The sequence below is a fragment of the Protomyctophum parallelum genome (assembly GCF_964188405.1).
Source record: "Protomyctophum parallelum genome assembly, chromosome: 18".
Classification (NCBI taxonomy): domain Eukaryota; kingdom Metazoa; phylum Chordata; class Actinopteri; order Myctophiformes; family Myctophidae; genus Protomyctophum; species Protomyctophum parallelum.
This window is the reverse complement of record NC_139716.1, coordinates 10,436,838-10,462,711: the sequence shown is the minus strand read 5'-3', so window position 1 is coordinate 10,462,711 and position 25,874 is coordinate 10,436,838. Positions and strand designations below refer to the sequence as shown.

Genomic DNA, 25,874 nt, shown 5'->3' with positions numbered 1-25,874 from the left:
ATGTGAGCTTGTAGATCTGTTATTTTTAGCGAATCGATTTGTACAGAGGGAAATAGGAGCGTACCAAATGCGCACTTTACAGGTCCATTTAACCCATTTGGACCCGACTTCGAAATTTTGAAAATGTTTTCTAAATCCTGACAGTTTTCTGTTTCTATATCAGTGGTGCTCAATATTTCATGTCAAGGACAACCAGGAACTTTGTATACAAATTGGCCACCGACCACCATCTGAAAATATGTTGTTCCAGGGACCCCCCCGCCCCCGGAAGTAAAGATTTGAGTTAAAAACGTTCACTCTGAAAGAATATATATTTAAAGATTAGTAAATGTAAAATTTTTAAAGTAAAATGCTTAAAAACACCAAAAGGGGTTCCTTTACATTACAGAATGGGTTAAATTGCACTGAATTGAGAGATAGAGAGGATAGTTGTTTAGAGTTTACACTAGATGAAGTAGGAATGCTAAAGTTTAAACACCAAAGTACCGAAACAATGTAATTAATTAGTAAACAATATCCTGAATTGGTAGGCACTTTGGAAATGAACTATAACATCTGTGGGTTGTCATACTACACTGACGGCATGTTAGCATAACGATGAAGACATTGATGAAGAGTTTTCGCTGTGGCGAGTTGGTAAACTGGCGAGTTCTCCAGTATCCAGGGATTTAACTGGTACTGCATTTGCAGCTCAACAAAATGCTAATTCATCCTAGCCACCACCAGTGTGTGACGGAGGACAATTTCACGACAAATTAAAATGTTTGCGATAAGATTATTGTGAGCCGTTTTTGAGTGGTGCAACCACTCCAAGGAACAGCAATGTCCGTGACGTTAACCCACCCACCCATGCACCTATGTGACTGTGAGCACGAGTATGACAATTAGTACCAGTAGGGGCGCTGTTGTGCCCCTACTGGTACTAATTGTCATACTTGTGCTCTCTCTGTGAGAGAGAGATATAGTGCTGCACTTTGGCTGCTAATGAGAGAGAGGGGGGGGAAGAGGGGAGTTGCACCACTCAGTTCACACAGGTGTGATTTTTTCACGATAATAACCGATAATAACTATTATCGTCCCATCCCTATACACAAAATGCCTAAATAATACGGTGCGTCACGACACGTACAACATGTAGACATAAGCAAGCAGAGCTAAATAAATTGCACTTTTATATCGCTTTTCCAAGTGCTCAAAGCGCTTTACAATGGTTCATTCATTGGGAGGTGAAGCGGCGAACAGTCGACACCAGCGTCCTCACTTCCCACATTCACACACACACCAATGTGTGGCAAGATCACACCAACCGACTAATTGGAGGCAATGTAGGGTTCAGTGTCTTTGCCCAAGGACACTTCGACATGTGGACAGACAGGAGGAGCCGGGATTCGAACCGCCGACCCAGGGATCATTGGACGACCTTGCTCTACCTCCTGAGCCACATGCAGCCGCCTGCTCACGTGTTGGCAGCGCGCCACGGTGCATTTGTAGAGTCATGCAGACAGATCAAGCGGCTAACTTGGTGCTGAGAATAACACCTTGACCCATTACCATGCCAAGTAGGCCACACGTGCCTGCGAGGCTTAAGACTGAACGCAGTGCAACACAACACACACACATCAGGCTCGCATGTTGTCAATTCTGATTCTGACAAACACAACTGAAAGATTGTGTGACATATTGCTTAAAAAAGCAGTTGTGTGATGTAACTACATTTATTCAAGTACTGTACTTAAGTACAATTTTGAGGGATAATTATTTTACTAGAGTATTTCCAATTTTCTGTACTTAACCCATTCTGACCGGGCACCCATGGTGTCAGCATCATGTTATGCTTTAGCTATTTAAAAATAGCAGATCTACAAGCTCATATCGCGCCACCGAGTGGCGCGATACGAGCTTGTAGGTCTGCTATTTTTGAAAAATCGAAGAGCGACTGACATTTTTTGAATCTGATCTCAGGTCAGAATGGGTTCATCAGACCAGTGTGTGTCCGGCGGAAACCTCGTATGAATCTGATCTCAGGTCAGATTGGGTTAAGTACTATACTTACGTCTATACTCCACTACAACTCACAGGCAGATATTATACTTTTACTCCACTACTTGAAAAACTTTAGTTTACTAGTTACTTTGTAGATTTGGATTACTATAACAAAACATACATTACCACTTATTAGCCCTATATACATTTTGGCCACTCTACAAGCTCCTAATGCGACGCATTAAAATATTTTCTACATTTAAAAATTGTGAAATTCTGCATAATGAATACTTTCTACCTTAGGTATTTTAAGTACATTGATGCTAATACTTTTACTCAAGTACATTTTTAATTCCAGACTTTTAATATTTCTACATTGCAGTACAATATTTGAGTCATTTTTATTTCTTCAAACAAGGCAGTAGTTATGGCATACTAGGCATACTAGTTATGGTTAATTATTTTACCCAATCTATTAAAAAACTGTTGGGCGACAAGAAAGCTTTTATAGTGTAACTTCAAACTCAAATGTATCGATGTCCTACCATTATCTCAACCAATTGATAATCAGAACTCAATTTATGATAACTAACTATAACTGTAAAGACCCTTCTCACATTCTTTCCTTGGATGTGTATTGTGTAACACTCTCAAATCAATAAACTATACGCACGGTCTGCCAGTTTTGATGATAGTCATTGTTCTCGCTTGAAAGCAGCAAACAATCCGACTCCAAACCCAGTATCGTCTCACTGCAGTCATTTTCGGCCACTCTACAGGCTCAGAATGCAACGCACTGTGAGCTTGTAGATGCTATTGAAATTTTGTGAAATCGGACATTCTGCATAATGAATACTTTCTACTTTAGGTATTTTAAGTACATTTTGATGCCAATACTTCTATACTTTTACTCAAGTAAATTTAGAATTCCGGACTTTTAGTATTTCTGCATTGCAATACTTAAGTCAAATATTTGAGTCAATTTATTTTTCCCCCCCTTCAAACAAGGCAGTAGTTCATGGTTAATTATTTTACCCAATCTATTCAAAAAGCTTTCAGTCAATTGGACGACAAGAATGCCTTTATAGTGTAACTTCAAACTAAAATGTATCGATGTCCTACCATTATCTCAACCAATTGATAATCAGAACACAATTTATGATAAATAACTACAGTATAACTGTAAAGACCCTTCTCACACTCTCAAATCAATAAACTATACTCACGGTCTGCCAGTTTTGATGATAGTCATTGTTCTCGCTTGAAAGCAGCAAACAATCCGACTCCAAGCCCAGTATCGTCTCACGGCAGTATAACACCGTATCTATCTACACTCGTTTCCACTTGAATCTCTCACACTTGGCTTTCCGTTCTGCACACAGTGTATCTTTGATATCTGTCTGCTAGGCCCCGTTCATGAACCTCTGTGTCAGCAGTTGTGGTTATGAGTCTGTGGGGTCTGCTCTACTATCCCCGTGGCTCTTATAGGCCTAATCCACCGGTCTTCATCTGTTGATTAACCTCGGGTTATAGGCCAGATCCACGTCACCACAGGGATTACCTGCCCGGCGTTACCACGTCACAGCACCGGGACCTTGCAATGGGGACTCTGCTGACTCTGCTCCACCAAGATCACCCATGTATGTACCTGACTAAATACTTCCTTAAAGTCCACGTCACCACAGGGATTACCTGCCCGCTACCACGTCACAGCAACGGGTCTGCTGACTCTGCTCCACTAGGTTCGCTAACACCACCAAGATGCCCATGTATGTCCCTGTCTAAATACTTCCTTACGGTCCACACCGACAACACCACAGGGATTACCTGCCAGTTACCACGTCACAGACCTTGCAATGGGTCTGCTGACTCTGCTCCACAAGGTTCACTACGCCACCAAGATGCCCATGTATGTACCTGTCTAATACCTTAAAGTCCACACCCACAACACCAGAGGGAGTTCAACAAACCGTGTGTGCAACCCAGGTTCGGCTCAAAACAAGGGACTAAGCCACCAAAATGTGGAATGCCCTACCAACAGCCATTAATATACTGTAGTAGTGGTTGCAAAGGTATTATTGCCCACGGTGGGAGTTCTGGTCTGGTTTGTATATATTAAGTAGTTCTGGTCATTTGGTAGGGGGGCACGCATAAAACATAAATGAATCCACAAAACTAGTATTTGTATTGTTGACCCGTTTCTACCATAGACATAGAAAGGTAGTCTCTGGGTCTGGGGCGTGTGTACTGTACTCAAGTGAGTGAGGGCAAGCTTCTGCGTTGGTGCTTCACTAGTCTTGCGTAGCCAGACAACTATTGTGAGCCTGAGCCAAGTCTGGCTTTTTTTCACAGAAAATGTCCCTGCTAATCCGAATGAAATAAATAAGTGTCTAAAAAGATTTGTGTTTTATTGTTGCATTTGTTGGTGAGAATGGCAGCTGAAAAGTGCAAATTGTGTGTGTAAAGCAGCAACAATGCGCTAGATTGCCAAAAAACAGCAAAAATGTTGCGCGCGGGTGAAGGGGGGGGGGGGCCCTTCGAGCTTCAGTGCCCAGGGGCCCCCAGAGGTGTTAATGCGGCCCTGGCTTTACCTCCTGAGCCACTGCCACCCCCACATGTGCGTAAAAGCTAATAGGATTTCAATGAATATGGACGACAAGGATCAGAGGAGAGGGACTCCCTCTCCCATATGTGTAATTGGAAAGTGGTCGACTCTGTTTAACTTGATCACGACCCGATTATAAAGTATAGTAGTATACTAATGAAATGGGGATTGCATTACCAGCTATAATATAGCATCATGTATAGCAAACAATTATTATTATTATTATTATTATTTTTTTTTTTGCGTCTTACGCCTTTTATTGATTTTTTAAGGGACAGACAGTAGGCTGACAGGAAACGGGAGAGAGATGGGGGGATGACATGCAGTAAAGGCCGTGTCGGGTTCGGGAGTCGAACCCGCGGCACACTGCGACTGGATTACCAGTCCGGTGCCCAGACCGTTACGCCACGGCCTGGGCCGCAAACAATTATTATTGTTATATATATTTAATTGGTCATCCCAATTATAAATCACTGAAACTAACGAGGCAGGCTATGTTGCTGGCACAAGCCTGCTGCATTTTGCCACTTCAGATATCACAGATCTCAAGGAAGGGTCAGCTTCAGCCTCTATTAGGTCAACTGGACAACAGTGTTGATTTCGTCGACTAAAACTAAACGGAAACCGAATGAAAACTAAGCTATGATGACTAAAACTAAGACTAAACATTTTAATATCTTACAATGTTAGGAAGGGACTAGTGGACAAGAGATCCAGTATAAGTCATTTTACAATTGGTTGCATGCTACTTTCAGCAAGTGTCAAATCAGCCATTACGACGGCATCAACCCGCCAAAGTGCATTTTCGTATGACATTTAGTCGACTGAAACTAGACACCAAAACACTCTGGGTGACAAAAACTAAATGAGAACTATTCCAAGAGACTATGACTAAAACTAAAATCTAAATTTGCTGCCAAAAACAATACTACTGGACAAATACAGTACAATTGTCAATAAGCATTAGCAGTGTGCCCAAGCTACAGCATTATGTTCACGTGCACGTCGTACAGTGGTTAAAAAGGGCCTGTTGACATCCACTAAATAAAACGACAAAATATGATGACTCACTGTGGTCACACCATTCTACATGTACTGTACATTCCCTGAATGAAATGACGCAAGCTGTTGTGTTGATTGTATTGATGGATGCCTGAGAACGTCTCCAGTGGGTATATATTAAATCCTTTTAGCAGAAGTGTGTGTGTGTGTGTGTGTGTGTGTGTGTGTGTGTGTGTGTGTGTGTGTGTGTGTGTGCGCGCCCGGCAGTAAAGCCATTTGTTGTGAGCCACAACAGATGGAGGGAGAGAGGGTGGGAGTATACGGTGAATGATAAGGCCTCATTCACACGTACCAATCACCAATCAAGCAAATGATTGGTCGTTGTTTTTCTGGGCCACCACAAACAATGCTTTTCCGACGGGAGACACTTGATTGATTGATTGAAATATTTATTAACAGTTTGCGGAATTACAGTACATTTCAAGCACAAACTCAATACAAAGACTGGTTTGATCAAACATTTGTGTCTGATTGCCGATTGCTGGTGGTGTTCTGCCCCTCCCCCCTCATCAAACAAAAATGTTTGGTCAAACCATGTGACTCCCCATTGGAAAAGCATTGTGGTGGCCCAAAGAAACTACCACACATTTGCATGATTGGCGTTTGGTATACGTGTGAATGAAGCCTATAGGTGAGTCAATGAGTCACGTTTCTCTGGTCTGACTCTAAGCCAATCTGCCAGCATTAGTGAAGACAGAGGCAACATGAGGAGATGCTACCGTAGCTGCAGCACGTCTCACACACACACGTCATCAATATTATTAACCCATTCTGACCTGAGATCAGATTCATACGAGGTTTCCGCCGGACACACACTGGTCTGATGAACCCATTCTGACCTGAGATCAGATTCTAAAAAATGTCAGTCGCTCTTTGATTTTTCAAAAATAGCAGACCTATACAAGCTCGATATGAGCTTGTAGATCTGCTATTTTTCAATAGCTAAAGCATAACATGATGCTGACACCAAAATGGGTGCCCGTTCAGAATGGGTTAAGCCCATATATGGGAATGTCAACTATCATCTGACTATCATCACCTGGATCTCCATATATGAAGATCAGGACACTGACCTCATCAAACCCTGGATAGCCATACAAGGCAGGGCTCCAGACTAAAGGGGGTCGCTGCTACGTCCCGGGGACTATAAAATATCTATTTGGGACTCAATGATCTCAGCACGGGACGGTTTTTGGGACTAGAGGAGGTTTTGCCCTGAAAATGTGCATATCGTGCAGCACCTACAGGGCAGCATGAGACTAGCAGCGCTGCATAAATGATTAAATGTTGCACCGGCAATACTTCAGCCACAAACTATTACTGCAGAGAGAAACCCGCAAAACAGGCGTTATTTGAAGAGGAGACACATTTTTTATAAAACAATGAATAAATAAAATAAAACGAGGGAGAACAACAGGCAAGACGGACCAATCACGCAGGCTCAGCGCTCCCCGCAGCACAAGGAGTTGTACCCCTCCCTTTTCCACATAAACATAATAACAGCCAAAAGTTAATATTATGTAAGGAAACCGTCGCAAATTAATACTGTACATGAAACAGTGGCTCTCAACAGCCTGTGGACGGTGGGATGGAACAATGTGGTGGATGCGTCCTGCTATTGGTAAGATATTAAGATCCATAAAAAGTTAATATCACACACCTAACCTAACACCCCACAATGACAACTTCGACCCGCACGTGAGAAGATCACAGTGGGCAAGTTGTGGCTGTGCATTGACCCGTGTGTCTGAGCCTGAGGTTCTGACCCGTGTGTCTGAGGTTCTGACCCGTGTGTCTGAGGTTCTGACCTGTGTGTCTGAGGTTCTGACCTGTGTGTCTGAGGTTCTGACCTGTGTGTCTGAGGTTCTGACCCGTGTGTCCGAGGTTCTGACGCACGTCAGTGAAGTCTTCAGTGCCACGCACATGCAGACGCGTGCATCCGAAAGCCTTTACCTACTAATTTACCTAAATATTCTGTATCGTAAACTTAGAAAACATTTTTTTTTTAATTCAGATTTTCATTACTTTGCACATATTCAGAAATGCAACTGGCGACCCCTCCACAATCTTTGGTTACCCCTCTGGGGCTGACCTAAAGATTCTAAGAAGGCATTTATACTTCAATGATTTATCATTTATCAAGGATTATTTATGATACCTTGATACTTATTATGATTCCTTGCCACTTTCAAAAGCAATGCTGGAAGTCTTTAAAGCGCAAATAACATGCATTTTAAAACTGCTTTTAATATTTAATAATCATATTGTCTATGTCCCTCAAAGTTAGTTCTAATGGTTTGAGCCTCAATCACCACTCTGATATAACCAGGCCTTGTCAATTCTTTCTGGACTTTGAAAGCAGTTTTAGCTGCAGTACCACAATGTCCTGAGGTGGAGAGGGTGCTGATATGCAGATTATTTAATATTTGAGTCATTATAATACTCATGCTAGATAAAACCAGGCTTGTTTCCATTCCATGCCAGCTTGGAAAATCAACAATGGTGGACATTGTAAACAAAGTGGAAATGCAAATTTGCAACTGAAGACTGAAGAAAAGGAGGAATTATACAAAGTAGGGTGACATTGATGACATCACAATGAGGCCAAAATCAGTCGAGCTGTTTCTGAGAGCAATTTCCATTAAAACACCCATATGACATGAAAGCCTGATTGTTCAAAATTGGTTATTTGTGCGGATAGAAAACACACATGGGAGCCCCAAAAATACAAAAGAAATTGAAAAAGTTGAATTTTATGTTATAGGTCCTTTAAATAACTTCTATGTTCTGCCCTCACATTAGTGTGAATGGGACTGTACCCATTCACTTTGGGAGGGTTCAAATTGTATTTTGGGACGGTTCCGGGATGTTGGTGAAAAACATTAGTCTGTAGCCCTGATACATCCTGCTTCTCAGCTGTGCCGTATTAAAGATTTAGCATGCAACTCTGAGTTTCAACGGTACAAGGTTTAACGCCAATGAACAAACAAAAGATAAAAGATGTACTCTCTGTAACACTGTCGGCTGACTGTTAAACAGTTTTCAGAGTATTAATTCCATATCCAGACTAATAAAACACTGCGTATATATATCATCTACGCAATCTCCCTGGGATTTTGTTCATCCAGCTTTTGGTTACCGTCCACAAACTTTTTTGTTAAACAAACATTACATTCCCATTAGTCTAGGAAAATTGGCCTCAGATCCTGTGCAGCAGGGGCGTGGCCCAGTGCGTTGCGTTTCAAATGAAATGCGAATCAAAAGACAGGGGCGGGTTCCACATGGAGTGGGCGCTACATCTAAATAAGACGGAAGGGAAACAATTGCTCCTTGAGCGGTGGTGGCCTACTACAATTCAATTTGGAATTGGATTCCCTTCGGACTATTTGCATGGTATGCACAGTGCTTCAGACCGGAAAGGGGAGTGTCCGCTCAGATTCTGAGTGCAACGTACTTCCCTCACAGGGATACGGTCCTTTTTTCCCAGAAGTCTTTCTCGCCCGCCTAGTGGCGAAAAATAACACTTCTGGGAACTCAGATTACATTCCCATTGACAATGAATGGAGAATTTACGTCATAGTGTCTGAGCAAATAGGCATTAGTGTGTGTGTCTATTTTACAACATGATGATGTACGATGATAAGAGCGCCCCTCACTTCACACCAGGTTTATTGTTTCTTCCTGTTGCATGCAGATTCGTCTGGTTTCCAGGCTATTTGCCCATGAATTCTGAATCCTTACTGAAAGCACAATTATTTGATCATCTTGGATGCATCTTGGATGCAAATTTGAACTTGTCCAAAACTCTCTCAACCTCAGATCAAATGGTTGGTTACGCTATGTCGTGCCCCCAACAAAATCTGAGGCTGGGAAAAAAAAAGCATTGCTTATTTCGGACCCTGGTCTTGGAATGACCTACAGTCCAGACTCAAACTGGCTGCTGTGATTCCCCTAGTGAGCTTTAAAAGGATTGCCATGGGCACACTTCCCATACATTGTTCCTGCTTTGACGTATAGCAACTGTCTGCTTGCTTTTTTAGTCAACTATTTTTTAGTCCTTATTGGTCGCGTTCCTGTTCTCCCTTTTAGCTTCTTTGGTAGTGGGTACTGTATTTATGAGCATTGTATGTCTGTCCTGTTTTTTGTTGTTATTTTTTGTTACTGGCAGAGTTGTGTCACTTATTTTGCCTATTGTTCTGGCCAGTTCACACTTGTAAAAGAGACTTCAGTCTCAATGTGGTTTTTACTGGTTAAATAAAGGTTAAATAAAAAAAATCTTAAATATCTGGTAAGATAATAAATCAAGTGTGTGCTACACAGTAGTGAAGTGGGCTTATTTATACGTCGTCGCGTGATTGTGCTGCTTGCTTGACGTAAGACACCCACAGATTTGCACAAGCCGTAGAGACGGATCAGAAAAGACTTTATCCGACACGGGTTTACAGCAGCAGGTATGACCATCTGTCAGCATGTGATGTGCTCTCTGACATGACATCTAAGTGACCAGAGACCCCACGTAGGTACCACCCACGTACCGCCCACGTAACTCTATGGCATTGAGGAAAGGATTGAACAAAAAAAGCAATTAACTGGTTTCCTTTAAGACATTCTGACCGGGCACCCATTTTGGTGTTATAGCATCATGTTATGCTTTAGCTATTGAAAAATAGCAGATCTACAAGCTCATATCGCGCCACCGAGTGGCGCGATACGAGCTTGTAGGTCTGCTATTTTTGAAAAATCGAAGAGCGACTGACATTTTTAGAATCTGATCTCAGGTCAGAATGGGTTTAATCAGACCAGTGTGTGTCCGGCGGAAACCTCGTATGAATCTGATCTCAGGTCAGAATGGGTTAAGACAGGCCTGAAAGATCACCTGTCATTGTCATCGGGTCTAAAGGATCGGCACATTGTTGTCATTGTTGTTTGTGAATGAATGCATGGGACCTCGAAATGAAACGAGACCAAAAGGTCTTTCTTCGGTGCTGTCCTTTTGGACCAATGTGACTTTGACTGTACCCTGTACCGGTTTGTATTTCTTTATTGTCTAATACAAATAATCAATCAATCAAACCATGCCTAAAGTATTGAGGAAGGGATAGAACAGGACAATGCCTGAAGTATTGAGGAAGGGATAGAACAGGACAATGCCTAAAGTATTGAGGAAGGGATAGAACAGGACCTTTCAAGTGTGGAACCCCATCCTCTGAGAAAAAAATCAAACCCGTCTGGAGTGGTACTGTACTGTACTGTACTGTACTGTACTGTACTGTACTGTACTGTACTGTACTGTACTGTACTGTACTGTACTGTACTGTACTGTACTGTACTGTACTGTACTGTACTGTACTGTACTGTACTGTACTGTACTGTACTCGCCCTCCTACCTGGCCTGTGTGTGTGTCTGTGTGTTAGGCTGTGCAACAGTGATACTTGGTGGTGAACAAACACTAGAACGCTATTTTCGTGCTCGGACACAGGGACAAAGCCACACACATAGCCGTCTATAGGAGACACTTGGAAAAAGAGTATAGGCTATTCATTGATTGATTATTGATTGATACTTAATTAACGTGCTTTGGGCCAAGCTCCTAGGGTTGTTACTTGCGCGAGCAGAGCGCATGTACGTATGTCGGTGGTCCCCTCGGTCAATCCAATCGGGGATTGTGTATTTTTGGTGACGTCGCTTGGCCAATCAGAGTGCAAGTTGGCAGCTTGCTGCGTATGTCGGTGGCCCCCCTCGGCCAATTGGATTGGCTCCGTATGTTGTGGCGTCGCTCGGCCAATCAGGGATTGGCTGATGACTATGTATGCTTATGTAAAAAACGATGGTTCCTATGACGTAACCAATTTGAGTTGAGGAATGGCCCCTCAAAAATAGACATCAAGCCGATTTGCTCAGACACGTATAACGTTAAATTCCCCATTCATTGTCAATGGGAATTACATCTACACATCTACACTAATAGCTGAATATAGGAGGGGCTAGCACCCCTCAAAAATAGAAGCCTCATTGGCCGCTGCAGTTCATTGGAGCAATGTGTCTCCAACTTAACCCATTCTGACCTGAGATCAGATTCATACGAGGTTTCCCACTGGACACACACTGTGTCTGATTAACCCATTCTGACCTGAGATCAGATTTAAAAAATGTCAGTCGTTCTTCGATTTTTCAAAAATAGCAGACCTACAAGCTCGTATCGCGCCACTCGGTGGCGCGATATGAGCTTGTAGATCTGCTATTTTTCAATAGCTAAAGCATGACATGATGCCAACACCAAAATGGGTGCGTGTCTTTTCGGATATTATCAATTAAATCCAAGGGAGCTTTCACAGGCCCTTTGGGGGAACTGGACTGTGCGATACTGGATTTGAGGCCCTGATAAGGGCTCCTGGGGGCCCTTCATTGGCTGTGTTAAATTCAGGTCAAAAAAGTGGTCGTCTTTCCCTGATCTATAGGTGACTGGCTTGGCTACTCACCCAGAGGCTATGAGGGCACGCGACTGGGCCATGGCAATCCGCTGCAGGGCGGGTCGGCTCAGCCCGGCCAGGCTGGCCCGCGGCGGCAGGGGTGCTGCGCAGGCGGCGGCGCCGGCCGAAGCCACCGGGCCTAAGACACGGGCAGAGGGCGAAGGTGTGCAGGTGGAGGAGGCGGCTGTAGAGATGAGGGACGGAGCCGCCGGGGCGGACGCTGTGGACGGGACGGAGGACGCCGAGAGGGACGACGACATGGAGGGATGAGGGGGAGAGGTGGTGTTGGACGAGGAGGAGGTGACAGAGGGAGGAGGAGGAGGAGGAGGCGGCGGCGCCGGGGGGAGAGGCGGAGGGGCCGGCCGGGTGGAGGACAGGGAGAGCGCGGCGGTGGCCGAGCCCAGGAGGGAGAGGGAGTGGGCGAAGCCTCCGCCGCCTCCCACGCCGGGAACCCCCCCGCCGCCCCCGAAGACGCTCAGACCGACGCCCCCGACCCCCATCCCTACGCCGCCACCACCAGCCCCGCCTATAGACGTCCTGTGAGGGGATAGCGACCGGGACAGAGCCGGCGGTCGAGGTAGGGTCAGCGAGTAAGACCCAAGGGCAGGATAGCCCCCCAGTTTTGGACTAGGGGGTTTGTTCTGGGGCGGCCGGCGACCCAGGGTGTGAGCGGTCGACAGGGCCCCCGCTTTGACGCTCAGCACCAGCATACACTGTTGACAGGCACAGGGCTGTCCCAGGGAGGTGATGGCCGACGCGGGAAGCGCCCCGCTCGGATAAGCGCTCCCGTTGCCCATGCCGCCGCCGCCGCCGCCCCCACCCCCACCCATACTCATCCCCATGCCCGCGCCGGACACGCCCACTCCCAGGAAGCCCCCGGGTCCGGCAGGAGGCGGCGGCGGCCCCCACGCGTGATGCGACTTGGGCAGAGGTCCCGACGCGAGCGGGTAGGCGAGGTCCGAGCGGCGCTGGATGCGTCGGCAGCGCTGCGTCTGCCCGTTGATCTGGGTCATGCTTTGAAAGTCAATGAGGTAGCAGAAGCCGAGCGGCGACAGGTCCAGCCAGGGCTGCTGGCGGTCGCGAGCCGCCTGGATGGCGATGCCGACCTCCGTGTCGTAGGCGGTCCAACCTCCGGCGTCGTTCTCCCACTCCCACAGCCAGCCCTGGCCGGGCGCGGAGGTGGGGTCGTAGAAGCTACGTCTCACCGGTCGGAGGGTGCCTATAGGGGCAGGGCACATACCACAGCAGGGCACATTATGACACATGGCACACTATACTGTGCATCATTGCATTACTTTTTAACCCATTCTGACCTGAGATCAGATTCATACGAGGTTTCCACTGGGACACACACTGGTCTGATTAACCCATTCTGACCTGAGATCAGATTCTAGAAATGTCAGTCGTTCTTTGATTTTTCAAAAATAGCAGACCTACAAGCTCGTATCGCGCCACTCGGTGGCGCGATATGAGCTTGTAGATCTGCTATTTTTCAATAGCTAAAGCATAACATGATGCCGACACCAAAATTGGTGCCCGGTCAGAATGGGCTAACCCTGCTAAGAGCTCTGTCAGACCATCATCTATTCTAAGCTGTGGAGCCACTGGCGTCCTATAGCCTGTATGTACAGAGATAAGTCCCCCCTGTTTGTTTGTTTATGCTTTGCTTATTTATAGTTTCTTTACTTTTGTGTTTTTATGTTTTATGTGCTCCGCCCTATGGACCCCCCCTGTGAGTGTCTTGAATAAAGTTTGAATTGAATTGAATATACTATGACATATTATGATGAGTCACATTATGAGTCTGCTGCACATGTATGACACAAAATGTGTGTTTGTTAAGTGTATTTTTATGTTAACCACATAAGCGGATTCATTCTTTGTCACCGGTGAGTAGGTGATATATAATGGAACTTTTGAAGATTTTCGCCTATAATGACATGCTCAAAATCAGGGAAAGGGGTTAAATGTAATGATGCTATTGCTTTGTTATATATATATATATATATATATATATATATATATATACATGTATATTCTTTTTTAGGGATAGCCAAGTACCCAAAACTATGACTAACCCATATCAATTTGCTGAGGACACTATACAGTGTATTCATTTTGGGGAGAGGAGATAAATGTTTGCTGCTGGATATGGGTTTGCAACAATATTTGCACTGTACAAGCAGATTAAAACCCTAACAAATTCAACATGTCTGTGTGTATTATCTTCACTAAGAGTTTGGCTAAACAGTCAAACAGGTTGCCCCTGGTAACAGAACACCATGTTCTGATTGGTTGTCAGCCTTGCATCCAACCCAAAGCTGCATGACTTCTGTTTGCTTTCCCAGAGTAGTGTCCAGGGTAACTCCAGAGACTCTTCCTAAATCCTTCTCATACCAGATGAGATTCTAAAGGTGTTTCTAAGGCAAAGTGGCCAATGGATTGCCAAGAAATAATAAGGAAACCCAAAAACAAAAAAAGCCTTTTTGGGGGATTTAATCAGTGTTAATGGACAAGAGATCTCGTCTTTCACCCTCCATTTGCCAATATGAATGTTCTGTAGTTCAGGACAGGTGGAATACTTTCACTCTTGTCAATATGATTAGCCACTTAAACCTGACATGCTTTGTTGTTGTGCATCAAATAACAAAAAGAACACCCGTGTGAAGTGAGGGGCGCTAATAAATGCCATTAACAATAAAGAGACAATATGACGTAATGAGAAATTTTCAATGGCATTGGCGTTGTCAATGGCGTTTTTAAAACAAACAAAAATGGTACGTTATTTAGCAACTTGACACTTGATTTGGATGATTACAGCAGTGTGGTCTTCGTCGACTAAAACTAAGACGAAAAATGTTCGTCGACTACCTTTTTACACTGACTAAAACAAAATAAAAACACCTTTTAGTCGACTAAATCAACGGTAGATTTAGTCGACTAAAATCATATGACATTTAGTTGACTAAAACTGGACTAACACTAGAACATTCCAGGTGACTAAAATGTTAAATTTATTCAAAAGGCTATGACTAAAACTAAAATTGACTGTCAAAAACAACACTGGATTACAGTAATATTATATTACTATAATGTTAAAGCCGTAATTCTCTATACATTCAGTTGACTGTAGAAGCCTTTAGTTGAAAAATTTAGCAGTGGCCCACTGAAAAAAAAGAAGGAATAACTCATTCATTATTGTTTATTTATTGTGAATTGTGTGAGTAAGTTGTCAAGTACTGTACAGAGTACAGTATAAACATTTAACAGTGCCATGCATATAGAACAGGTTGGAAGCCATCATGAGTGACCTCAGCTTAACCCATTTCGGGCGGGAACCCCTTTTTTTCTGTTCTACTTTAGCTATTGAAAAAAAGCAGATCTACAAGCTCATATTACAAAAATACAAAAATAGAAAGCTCGTAGCGTGGCACTCGGTGCCGCGCTACGAGCTTGCCATTTTTGAAAAGTCGTGAAAATGTGGCGCAAATCTTTGAATATATTTTCTTTCAGAGCGAACGTTTTTAAGTCAAATCTTTGCTTCTGGGGGGTCCCTGGAACGACATATTTTCAGATGGGGGTCCGTGGCCAAATACAGATAATTCTGAAAAAGGTTGAGCACCACGGACCCCTATTTGAAAAGATATGCCAGGGCAGGGACCCCCGTGAGAGAAGAATTTTTACAGCTCTAGCAGTGATTCTCAACCCGTTTAATTTCAAGGACCCCCAGTTTGACATGCATTAGTCTACGGACCCCCATTTAATGTCATTTCTATAGTAAAATCAATGTTACTTTAACTCTGAGAGTGTACAAATGGAATCATTTAGCTGGGGAACCCCTGGAACTCCCTCAAGGACCCCTGGGGGTCCCCGGGCCCCACTTTGGGAACCAATGGACTATAGGGCACAGCATACCACCCCCCTTTTCACCCCTCCAGCGAATTTGGGGGCCAGACTGCACAAGGCCGGGCTTTTGGTATTAGCTTGAAGTTGAGAGCAATGGTTATGGAGACGGAGTCTGTTGTTGATTCTCTATTTTGCCTCCTGCTTTCCTCCCTTCCCCAGCCCATGAGGACTCCATAACAGTCATGTTAAGCAGGCACGCTACATGTGAACGCAACATGCCAACCAGGGCAATATATATATATATCTTAGAAATGAGGTAGATATAATATATTATTATGCAAGGCAAAATACATGTCCAGGTGCACCTGTGCACGATGCATCAGTAATTGTCATGCTTATATATCGCATTAACCTTTCCATCTCCCATACCGTGGAGCATTACAGTTACACTGTAGCCTACTGGGTGGGTGGCAGCCCACCACCAAACACATTTTGTAAACCAAAACATCAAAGAATAAAATGGCCTGCATGTGACTGGCCACTGGAATGCTCTCCTGCAGGAAAACAACTCATGATTCCTTTGCACCAAAAATAATACCAATAACAGTTCAAACTCTTTGTGTGCATCCATGGGGTTGGGAAAAATGGGCACGGATCAAAACAGCACACGGTAATACTGTAACTAAACAGGCCCTTCGGCCCGAATACACCATCACGACATACACCTCTATACGCAGCGCTGCATGCATCTTTTCTGTTTAGTACGAGAGATGCTGTCGGTGTTGTTGTTGCTGTCATCTTACCTGTGTCTTGTCGGAACTGGTGCATGGAATGCAAGTCGATGATGTAGGGCGAGAGGCGAGAGTCCACCTGGCCCAGAACGACGCTACCACTCCGCGGGTCGCTTCGGATGACTGCCTCGATGTGATGAGAGACGGCCGGGCTGTAGGGCCGCCAGCGTCCGTGTTCGTTGAGCCATTCCCATACCACTACGGGGGACGCTAGTAACATCCTAGGGATACTCCTGCAAAAGGGAAGGAAAGAAACAAATGAATGCAAGCCCATGGGGGTGGTCGTTTTCTTTTACAGATACCCATCTTCTACGCCGCCTCGCATCCTCCCAGTGCACGGAGCGGCTGCATCCATCTTGTAGAGTTTTTGCAAGCCAGATGTGTCTCATAATATATCTCCCGATGTGTGTTTAATAGCTGTGCGGCTCATGAAGAGGATATTATGCAGAACCTGTACCTTTCATGGTGATGTGTTGTGGGCGCAGCAATCACTCCATCCTTCTTAGCCCAGAGCGCGCAGACAGAAAAGCAGTAGGGCTACAGACAGAGACAGGCGACAGCTAGGGCACAAAAACCGTGCAGGTTCATTGCATTTGACTCCCTATGCAGATAAAGTGACGTCTACTGAAATCATTTCTATGGTATCAAGTTAGGGTGAGAGAGGATGAAATTTGGCTGCTTTTTGGAGGTGTAAGCACTCGTGAAGTAGGTTCTACTGTCTGTGACAGAACGCTTTGTTTCTGCATTGTATCCCAGACTCAACGCTTCGATGCGTTAGAAAAATGTTAACGTGTAATGATGAATCCATCAGTGGAACGTTCCGAGGCGGGGACGTGGACGGGGCCAAGACAACATAGCCGGCTGCTCAGCCCTATCAAACTATTAACCTACGAAATACGGTGAAATATTTACCAATGTCTATACAGGGTAATAGGCAGATCGACCTCGGTATTACCAGGCAAATAAAACAATGATCTATCTACGGTCATTTAGGGATAATCCATTATCCATCTCTCGCTCGACTGAATGTCTTGCTGAAGTTGCTGCTGTTCGTGAGAACAATCCTGGGCTTCACTTTACAACATTGCCTCGCATCATTTGCGTTGTCGGCTGCTCCATGATGATGTCACTGTGTGGCTTGTTAACTCGGAATCACGGTCAGTGATAGAAAAAGAGAGACACCGCTGGGTGGGGTGAAAATCATTTTGTTGCCCCGGCAAAAATCTGACATTTTATATGTGCGTGCGTGGACTAGCATGCATATTGGCACGCCCCATATAACAATGTCATCCAATCAAATTCAAGAAACACTTCCTTCATTGAATATTCCGCCAATGATGAATAGCGTTATTTTGCCATCAATTCCTTTAATATTTCCGATTATGTGGATCATCTGTGTCACATAACAGATCCTTGCACGTTTAAACTTTAATACCGGCACTCATATTTGGTTATTAAGCTAAACGAATGGCTAAAGATGTGGAGATGCCGGGGATTGAACCCGGGGCCTCATACATGCGAAGCATGCGCTCTACCACTGAGCTACATCCCCAACTGCCACTTATTTGTTAATAAATATGATTAAGAATGCAGAAGAGAGAAAAGTCTGATTCCATCCATTGTGCGTCTCAAAGATTGACACAATGACAAGATAACAAATGTTTCGTCTAAAGAAAATAAAAAATTAAGGCAAGGGTTTTATCGTCCTAGTCTTCGATAGAGCTAGTCGATCAAGACTCTCGTTCATGTATTTTATTTTATCGATGTTGACGTGTGTGCGTGCGTGTGTGTGCGTCTCCAGCTACTTCTGATGTCATAGATATTGGTACACTACAAACGCGACAGTCGACACTGACTGTTTGATACTTTTATTTCCATGTATGAATGTAACATTGCAACATTGTAACATTGCAACAAAGCTGGTTAGCAAACTGCCCTCCCACTCTGGGCGTTTTGGTGTAGAGCACATCAAAGCCTTCTACAAAAACCTTGGTGTTTGTAAAGATGATTTTAAAATGACAATGGTAACAACCGAGGAGGTACTTAAAAAACTGAGTGCCCTCCAACCCCACAAGGCCACTGGCCATGACAATATTCCCTCCAAATTTCTCAGAGACTCAGCCTTTTCCATAGCTCCAGTCATCACCCACATAGTTAACCTCTCCATCAAACAGGGACAGGTCCCCCAAGATTTTAAACTGGCCAAAGTAACCCCCTTGTACAAAAAAGGGAGTAAATTAGAACCCGGCAACTACCGCCCTATTTCTATTCTAAACTCCATCTCGAAAGTGATGGAAAAAATAGTCTATGAACAGGTTGAAAAGTATCTTGCCTCTAATAAATTGCTGTACGAGTTCCAATCTGGTTTCAGAACATCCCACTCCACTGACACATGCCTCCTCTATTTGAGCGATCACATCAAACACGAGGTGGATGCTGGAAAATACTGCGGCATGGTCATGCTGGACCTCCAAAAGGCTTTTGACACCGTGAACCACTCCATACTGGTTAACAAGCTTAAAGCTATTGGTTTTGATAGCACATCAGTGAGCTGGATGCAATCCTACCTGGAGGGGAGAGAACAGATGGTGGAGGTGAACGGAACACTGTCCCCTCCCCTCCCAGTGAGCTGTGGCGTCCCACAAGGAAGCATACTAGGGCCTTTACTGTTCCTAATTTATGTTAACGACATGACTTCAGCTTGTGACTGCAACTTGTTCCTGTTCGCAGATGACTCGGCACTGCTGGTCTCGGACAGGAACAAACTGCAGGTTGAAAAGACCCTCAGCTCTGAACTCGGTAGAATCTGCACCTGGCTCGCTGATAACAAACTATCCTTACACCTGGGAAAAACTGAATCCATCCTCTTCGGATCAAATAGTAAACTCAGCAAGGCAGATGGCTTCTTGGTTAGAGTGGGTGACAATATTATCACACGAAAAGATGAAATTACCTACCTAGGTTCCATCCTGGAGGCCAATCTTTCCAGTGATAAAATGGCCACCAACGTAATCAAAAAAGTAAATCAAAGAACAAGATTCCTTTACAGGATCTCCTCACTGGTCAGCAAAAACACCTTGAAGACCTTAACAGGAGCCCTCGTACAAGGTTTCTTTGACTATGCATCCACCTCTTGGTACCACAGCACCTCAAAGGCCCTTAAAACAAGGCTCCAGACCTCCCAAAACAAACTGGTCAGGCTCCTACTTGGCCTCACCCCCCGAACCCACCTCACCCCTGCCCACTTTGACAGGCTGGGATGGCTTAGGGTCGACGACAGAGTACAGCATCTTGCAATGGGTCTGGTCCACAAGATTCGATACACCACCAAGATACCCATGTACCTGTCTAAATACTTCCTTAATGTAAACGAAGTCCACACCCACAACACCAGAGGGAGTGCAACAAACCATGTACAACCCAGATTCGGCACAAACAAGGGACTAAATTCTTTTCGCTCCTATGCCACCAAAATGTGGAACGCCCTACCAACAGTCATTAAGACATGTGAATCCCTTGACTCCTTCAAAACCGCTCTCAAAGGGCACCTACGGATGGCTGCAATTCGAAACTGGCCTCTGTAAAATCTGAATCCCCCCCCCCCCCCCCCCCATTTTCCCTCACTGTATATTGTATCTTTTCCCTTTTTTGCTTCCCATATGATGAATTCCTGTTCTGTACTTTAGCTACATAGAAATGTCTATTTGTATGTCTCTAAATGTCTGTATGTCTTTAAATGTTTTGATGAATTGAACAATGTGGACCCTGTTGTAAACAAGTGTAATGCTTAATTGGGTCGTCCACTCACAGTTGACAGTCTTTGTATTGAGTTTGTGCTTAAAATGTACTGTAAATTCTACAAACTGTTAATAAATATTTCAATCAATCAATCAATGATGTACTGTTTCCGGTGATCAAGTAGTCTATATTCACAACTATATTAAAGCAATCCTTCCAACTCCTCAAAATACATCAATAATATGATCTTTAAATCACATTACCCACACTGTAGGCCTACATAACTTAATTGGTGTTCATTTATCAGAACGGGCTAGTGTATTCAATTCATCAGACATATTAAAATAATAATAATAATAAATGTATCAACAAATACAAAACACTATATCTCTGCTGTACAATACACTAACGCAGGGGTACTCAACTGGCGGACCGCGGTCCGCGACCGGACCGCGGACCACCTCTTTGCGGACCACCCAAAAAAAAAAAAGTTAAGTTAATAATATAAATAACATCAGATGGTACATTTCTCATGTGAAATTGCTGCAAAGCCCCCCAAAATGTCCCCCAAGGGCCCCCAAAATTCAGTGTGGCCTGCCAGGGCGCTATGCGCGTGCGCAGTGTGGCCTGCCAGGGCGTATAACTCCCGGCCTGATTTGGAGTTCCACTCCGGGCCTGCACTCTGCACCCCATTATTGGTTGGGTGGAAGGCGATCTGATTTGTATAAGCTTGGCTTGACCATACTAAACGGGCATAGAGCCCCGCTCTCCGATGGACGCCGCGCATGGGACCGGACCTCGGTCTTATTCAAAAAAATATTTGTGGACCTTCATCATTTCTAGTTGAGGACCCCTGCACTAACGTATCATTCTCCATTCATTGTCAATCTGAATTTAATGTTTGTGTAGTGGACAGATATTAAAGCTGGATATACGAGGCCAAGGCGAGGGGCTGCATCAACAGCTTTATTTAATTTTAATAATATCATTATTACTTGTTTGTCTACTTGTGGGACCGCCTCAGCTCCATCAGCTTCTGTAACCGCTCCTATCCAGCAGAATAACAAACGCTCCAAGCCGCCAACTGATATCGAGGTTATTTATTTCCCCAAGACAACGTGAAAAACTGCAACACAAAACATAACAATTAACATCCCTTAAAACACAATTAAACATGAAATATGAATGTCCTTGTTGTCAGTCAATCATGATGTCCGTATTATAAACAAACACAATGAAATGTACACGAACAATTAAACGATCGACAGAATTACAACACTGTTTACAGACAAAGAAAACAACAACATGTAACATACCGTGTGCGCCTTCTGCAGATTATTTTAGGAGAGCTACGTTATCTTCTCTTATATTCTTTATTTAAGGACACTCTTTTTAGACGTGGGAAGAGCTCCTTGCACCACTGAAACTCAGCTTGTTCTGACTAAGTTTAGCTCACACAGGTGCAATCAATATGCTGCTCTCTAATCACAGGGCTCTGCACTATACATGCCCTCAACAGGTCATAATGAATAGACACACAATACAAAAATACTATGTTACCCAAATAAACATACATAGGCCTATAATGTTCACATAATACATTTTGCTGCTCCCAGCATGCCTTTGGTGGCTTGGGGAAACTTCTACATAGAATCAAGGAAAAGGCGATAATGAGAAGACAGTGGACCCGATTTATAATTTAGGCATTTAGCAATGTAAATCGCTCTTAATCCAGAGCTATTTACATTAAGCAAGAACAAAACATAAAAATACATGCTCGAAGTCAACTAGAATTCAAGCAGTCCAATTATCTCAGTGGAAGCACTGTAAGCTCATATAGCCCAGAATATAAAATATATAAGTGAGCTGCGATGAAGAAGTGAGCAAATTAAGTTAGGCTTTTATAATACACCGTGCGGATTTCTGCAAATATGGGTGTCATCACTTACCTGATGTTTTCTGAAGCTGATTTGAAAATTGTCAAGTGGCATTTCTTCCTCAGCCTATAGTGGGAAATAGGCATGCACGGCTTGGGAAGCCGTGGATATGCACGGCTTGGGATATGTGGATATGCTTCTGAGGAGGAGGATTCTAAAAACGACTTATAAATCCTAAAGCCTTGTTTATACTTCACGGTCCTATGCTGGAAAATAGCAGATATGCAAACTCACAAGCTAGCACATCTCATTCAAGACACTGAACTTGCAGATCTGCCATTTTTGCCATCCAAATGCATTATATGGTTAAATGGGCCCTAAGAGATGCAGAAATTAACTAGAAAAAGTGCCCTTCTGTGGCATTTCTTCCTCAGCCATGGCTTGGGTAAAATCTGAATCCCCCCCCCCCCTTTCCCCCTCACTGTTTATGTTTCTTTTCCCTTTTTGCTTCCTTTATGATGAATTCCTGTTCTGTTCTTTAACTATATAGAAGTGCCTATTTGTACGTCTCAGAATGTTTTGATGAATTGAACATGGTGGACCCTGTTGTAAACAAGTGTAATGCTTAATTGGGTCGTCCACTCACAGTTAACAGTCTTTGTATTGAGTTTGTGCTTGAAATGTACTGTAATTCTACAAACTGTTAATAAATATTTCAAACAATCAATCAATCAATCAATCAATCAATCAATCAATCAATCAGTCAATCAATCAATGTCTTCCTTCTCAGAATGCATTTCTTTCATGTGGATTCCAAGGGATTCGATTTCCCAAAAGTTGCGTAACTGATCTGACAGTGCCTGTTCCTCTCCGACGCTGATGTGCAACACTTCAATGTCCACAACTTCAGTTATGATATTTAGCGTGGTGACTTCTCCTTTAATCATTGCCTGTCGGAAGAAACCACTCCAACTCCAAAATGTAGGCTACATTTGTCAGGAAATAGGAAATTAAGAAAATTTAAAACAAAGCAATATACTGTATTTTTATATATTTAGATTTCATTGCATTTTTACTATATGTTTCATTGGTTAAATATTTTTTGAGTGGTGCAGCCATTCCATTGTCCAACAATGTGTGTCCCTGGCCACCAAGTGTCACTGTTGGCAAGCCTAACACACACACCCACGCACGCACGCACGCACGCAGGCACGCACACACGCACAGGTCTGAAATAGGCTATAACATGGGGCCTTAAAATAGAAAGACTACCCATGATAATGTTTAAAGAACAATAATCCCTATACATCAGATACAATTACAGAATTATTATTATTACAAAATAATTCCTTTCATATAAGAGCCTTTCAATGTGTGTGCATTTGGAATGGGGTCACCAAAACAGTAAGGGTACGGGCCATCCTGTGAGGATCAAAGTGTGTCAAAAATATAATTATACTTGTTATTAAAAAACATAGACTACTTTTCAAGACAGTATTTATGGACCAAAGTCGAGACAGACCAGCATATACACAATATCCTTGACCTTGGAGCCCTACCACTAATTCTCTCTCTCTCTCTCTCTCTCTCTCTCTCTCTCTCTCTCTCTCTCTGTCTCTCTCTGTCTCTCTCTCATTTTCTCTTCTTTTTTCTCCCTATTAAATTAAATACCCGAAGAAAGAAAGAAAGAAAGAAAGAAAGAAAGAAAGAAAGAAAGAAAGAAAGAAAGAAAGAAAGAAAGAAAGAAGGAAAGAAATTGACTTGATGAATTAAAATAGTGAATTATGATATGGGGTCTTTTATTGTAGGCCTAGTTCAGAGGAAAACAAACAAATTAAGTAAATTTAATTCATGAACTCCTTTATGTACATGTCAAACAACATCCTATCAGAAGTCGGTCCAACATGGAAAAAGTGGACTGGACCTTTTACAATTAAGTTCATTGCTCATAAAAAGATCAATGTCATGTTTTTGTTACATACAAGCAGTAAAACCTGGTGTTCATTTATTCAATTGTAATTATGGGAGTGTACACATGTAGTCAATTCCTTACTGTTCATTTGGTTAGATTTTTGTACACCCTCAGAGTTAAATTTACACTGAGGATTTGACCGTGTAAGGACCGGAGTCAAGGACACAGTCCAACATTAGACCAGCAGCCTCAACCCCTCCAGTATTCTAATCTAAGACTAATGAAAAACCAAGTGGCAAAGAACTCCATAGTTCCAAATTCCAATCTCTCTTTTTTTTTTATCCCACGATTTTTGCAACCCATTCTTTCACCCATGCAGTGCCAATGATCTAATGTAATCCTGCGCTACACTTCTGCCAACCTGGGGAGAGCATGAGCGGACTGACCTCATGCTTCCTTATATGCATGAGGAGTCCAAACTTCTTTCCCCGGCCGGAAGTAGCGTGTGGAAGGAACACTTTATTCCGAACAGTTCCTTAACTTCCTTTCCCCTCCATCAGCTGGCCAGGGAGAGGTAGTTTAGAGACCAGGATTACTGCATGTTTTTAGTGAGGCTACCTACCCTAAAAGACACATGAGGAGAACATGCAAACTCCACACAGAACCAAATTCCAAACTCAAGCATATCTGGCTGGAAACAAAAATGTGGCTTGTTTACTAAGCTGTTGATAATTTGCCCTTGACAATACAGCCACTCTGAACTAAGCAAGCAACATAATAAAATTGTACCATTTACAGTATATATGGCACTTTTCTCCAAAGCGCTTTGGATTACATTCACACATTGGACAGCAGAGGAAACCAGCACCATCCTGCTCAAGTTAACCCACACATGAAATACAATAGATTATGCACATGCTCATGCATTTCTCCCCACCTCGTCTAGACTGAGTGACCCAAAAAAAAGCATTGAGCAGCATGGAGTGTTGGAGTTTGGAACCGCTGCTGGATATCACTCAATGGTCCCACCTGTTTCTAAATTGTACATAATGCAGGAGGCAGCAGGACATTGTGTTATTGAAAGTGATCACTTCCAAACTCTGACCCTTGATACTGACAATAATCATCTTCACAGAATTTATTGACAGAAAGTATAGCTCACGATAACATGTCTACAGCGGATTTTTATGAAAAACAAAAACTTTGCAGATATAGAAAGACAATTCAAGCTTTCCGTACAGCTGCAATGTTGGTTGCGTCATTTAATACAATCAGATAGGACTTCTGTTTGGATGTATGGCTGGATGCACTGTATGTATTGGTCAAGGCCAGAAAGTAGTTTTTTGCTACTCAGTAGGCAATCCGCATAACTTCCGGGTACGATGATACTGTATCCCGTGCATAGCCTCTATTGTTAAGCAACTTGGTGACCTATCTCTTTTTGATTTTTAAACCTTTTTCCCCCCAATTTTGTCATTATGCCAATTATTTCATCCCCACACACATTTCTCACATCTCATCCTACTGACTCACCAGCCAGTGAAGAGCCCCACCGGGAGGACAGAGATTGTATATATTTACATTCACCC

At 43.4% G+C, this 25,874-nt stretch overlaps 1 protein-coding gene across 1 annotated transcript in view; it reads right to left on the bottom strand.

The window, feature by feature from the left end:
* dtx4a (deltex 4, E3 ubiquitin ligase a) overlaps positions 1-17,724 on the bottom strand; it is a 20,358-nt gene extending 2,634 nt beyond the window's left edge. The window contains 3 exon segments of the mRNA XM_083788876.1: positions 12,131-13,340; positions 16,771-16,991; positions 17,216-17,724. Of these exon segments, the coding sequence (XP_083645002.1) occupies positions 12,131-13,340; positions 16,771-16,978 (1,418 nt within the window). The 5' untranslated portion in view covers positions 16,979-16,991; positions 17,216-17,724.
* Positions 17,725-25,874: the final 8,150 nt, after the last annotated feature.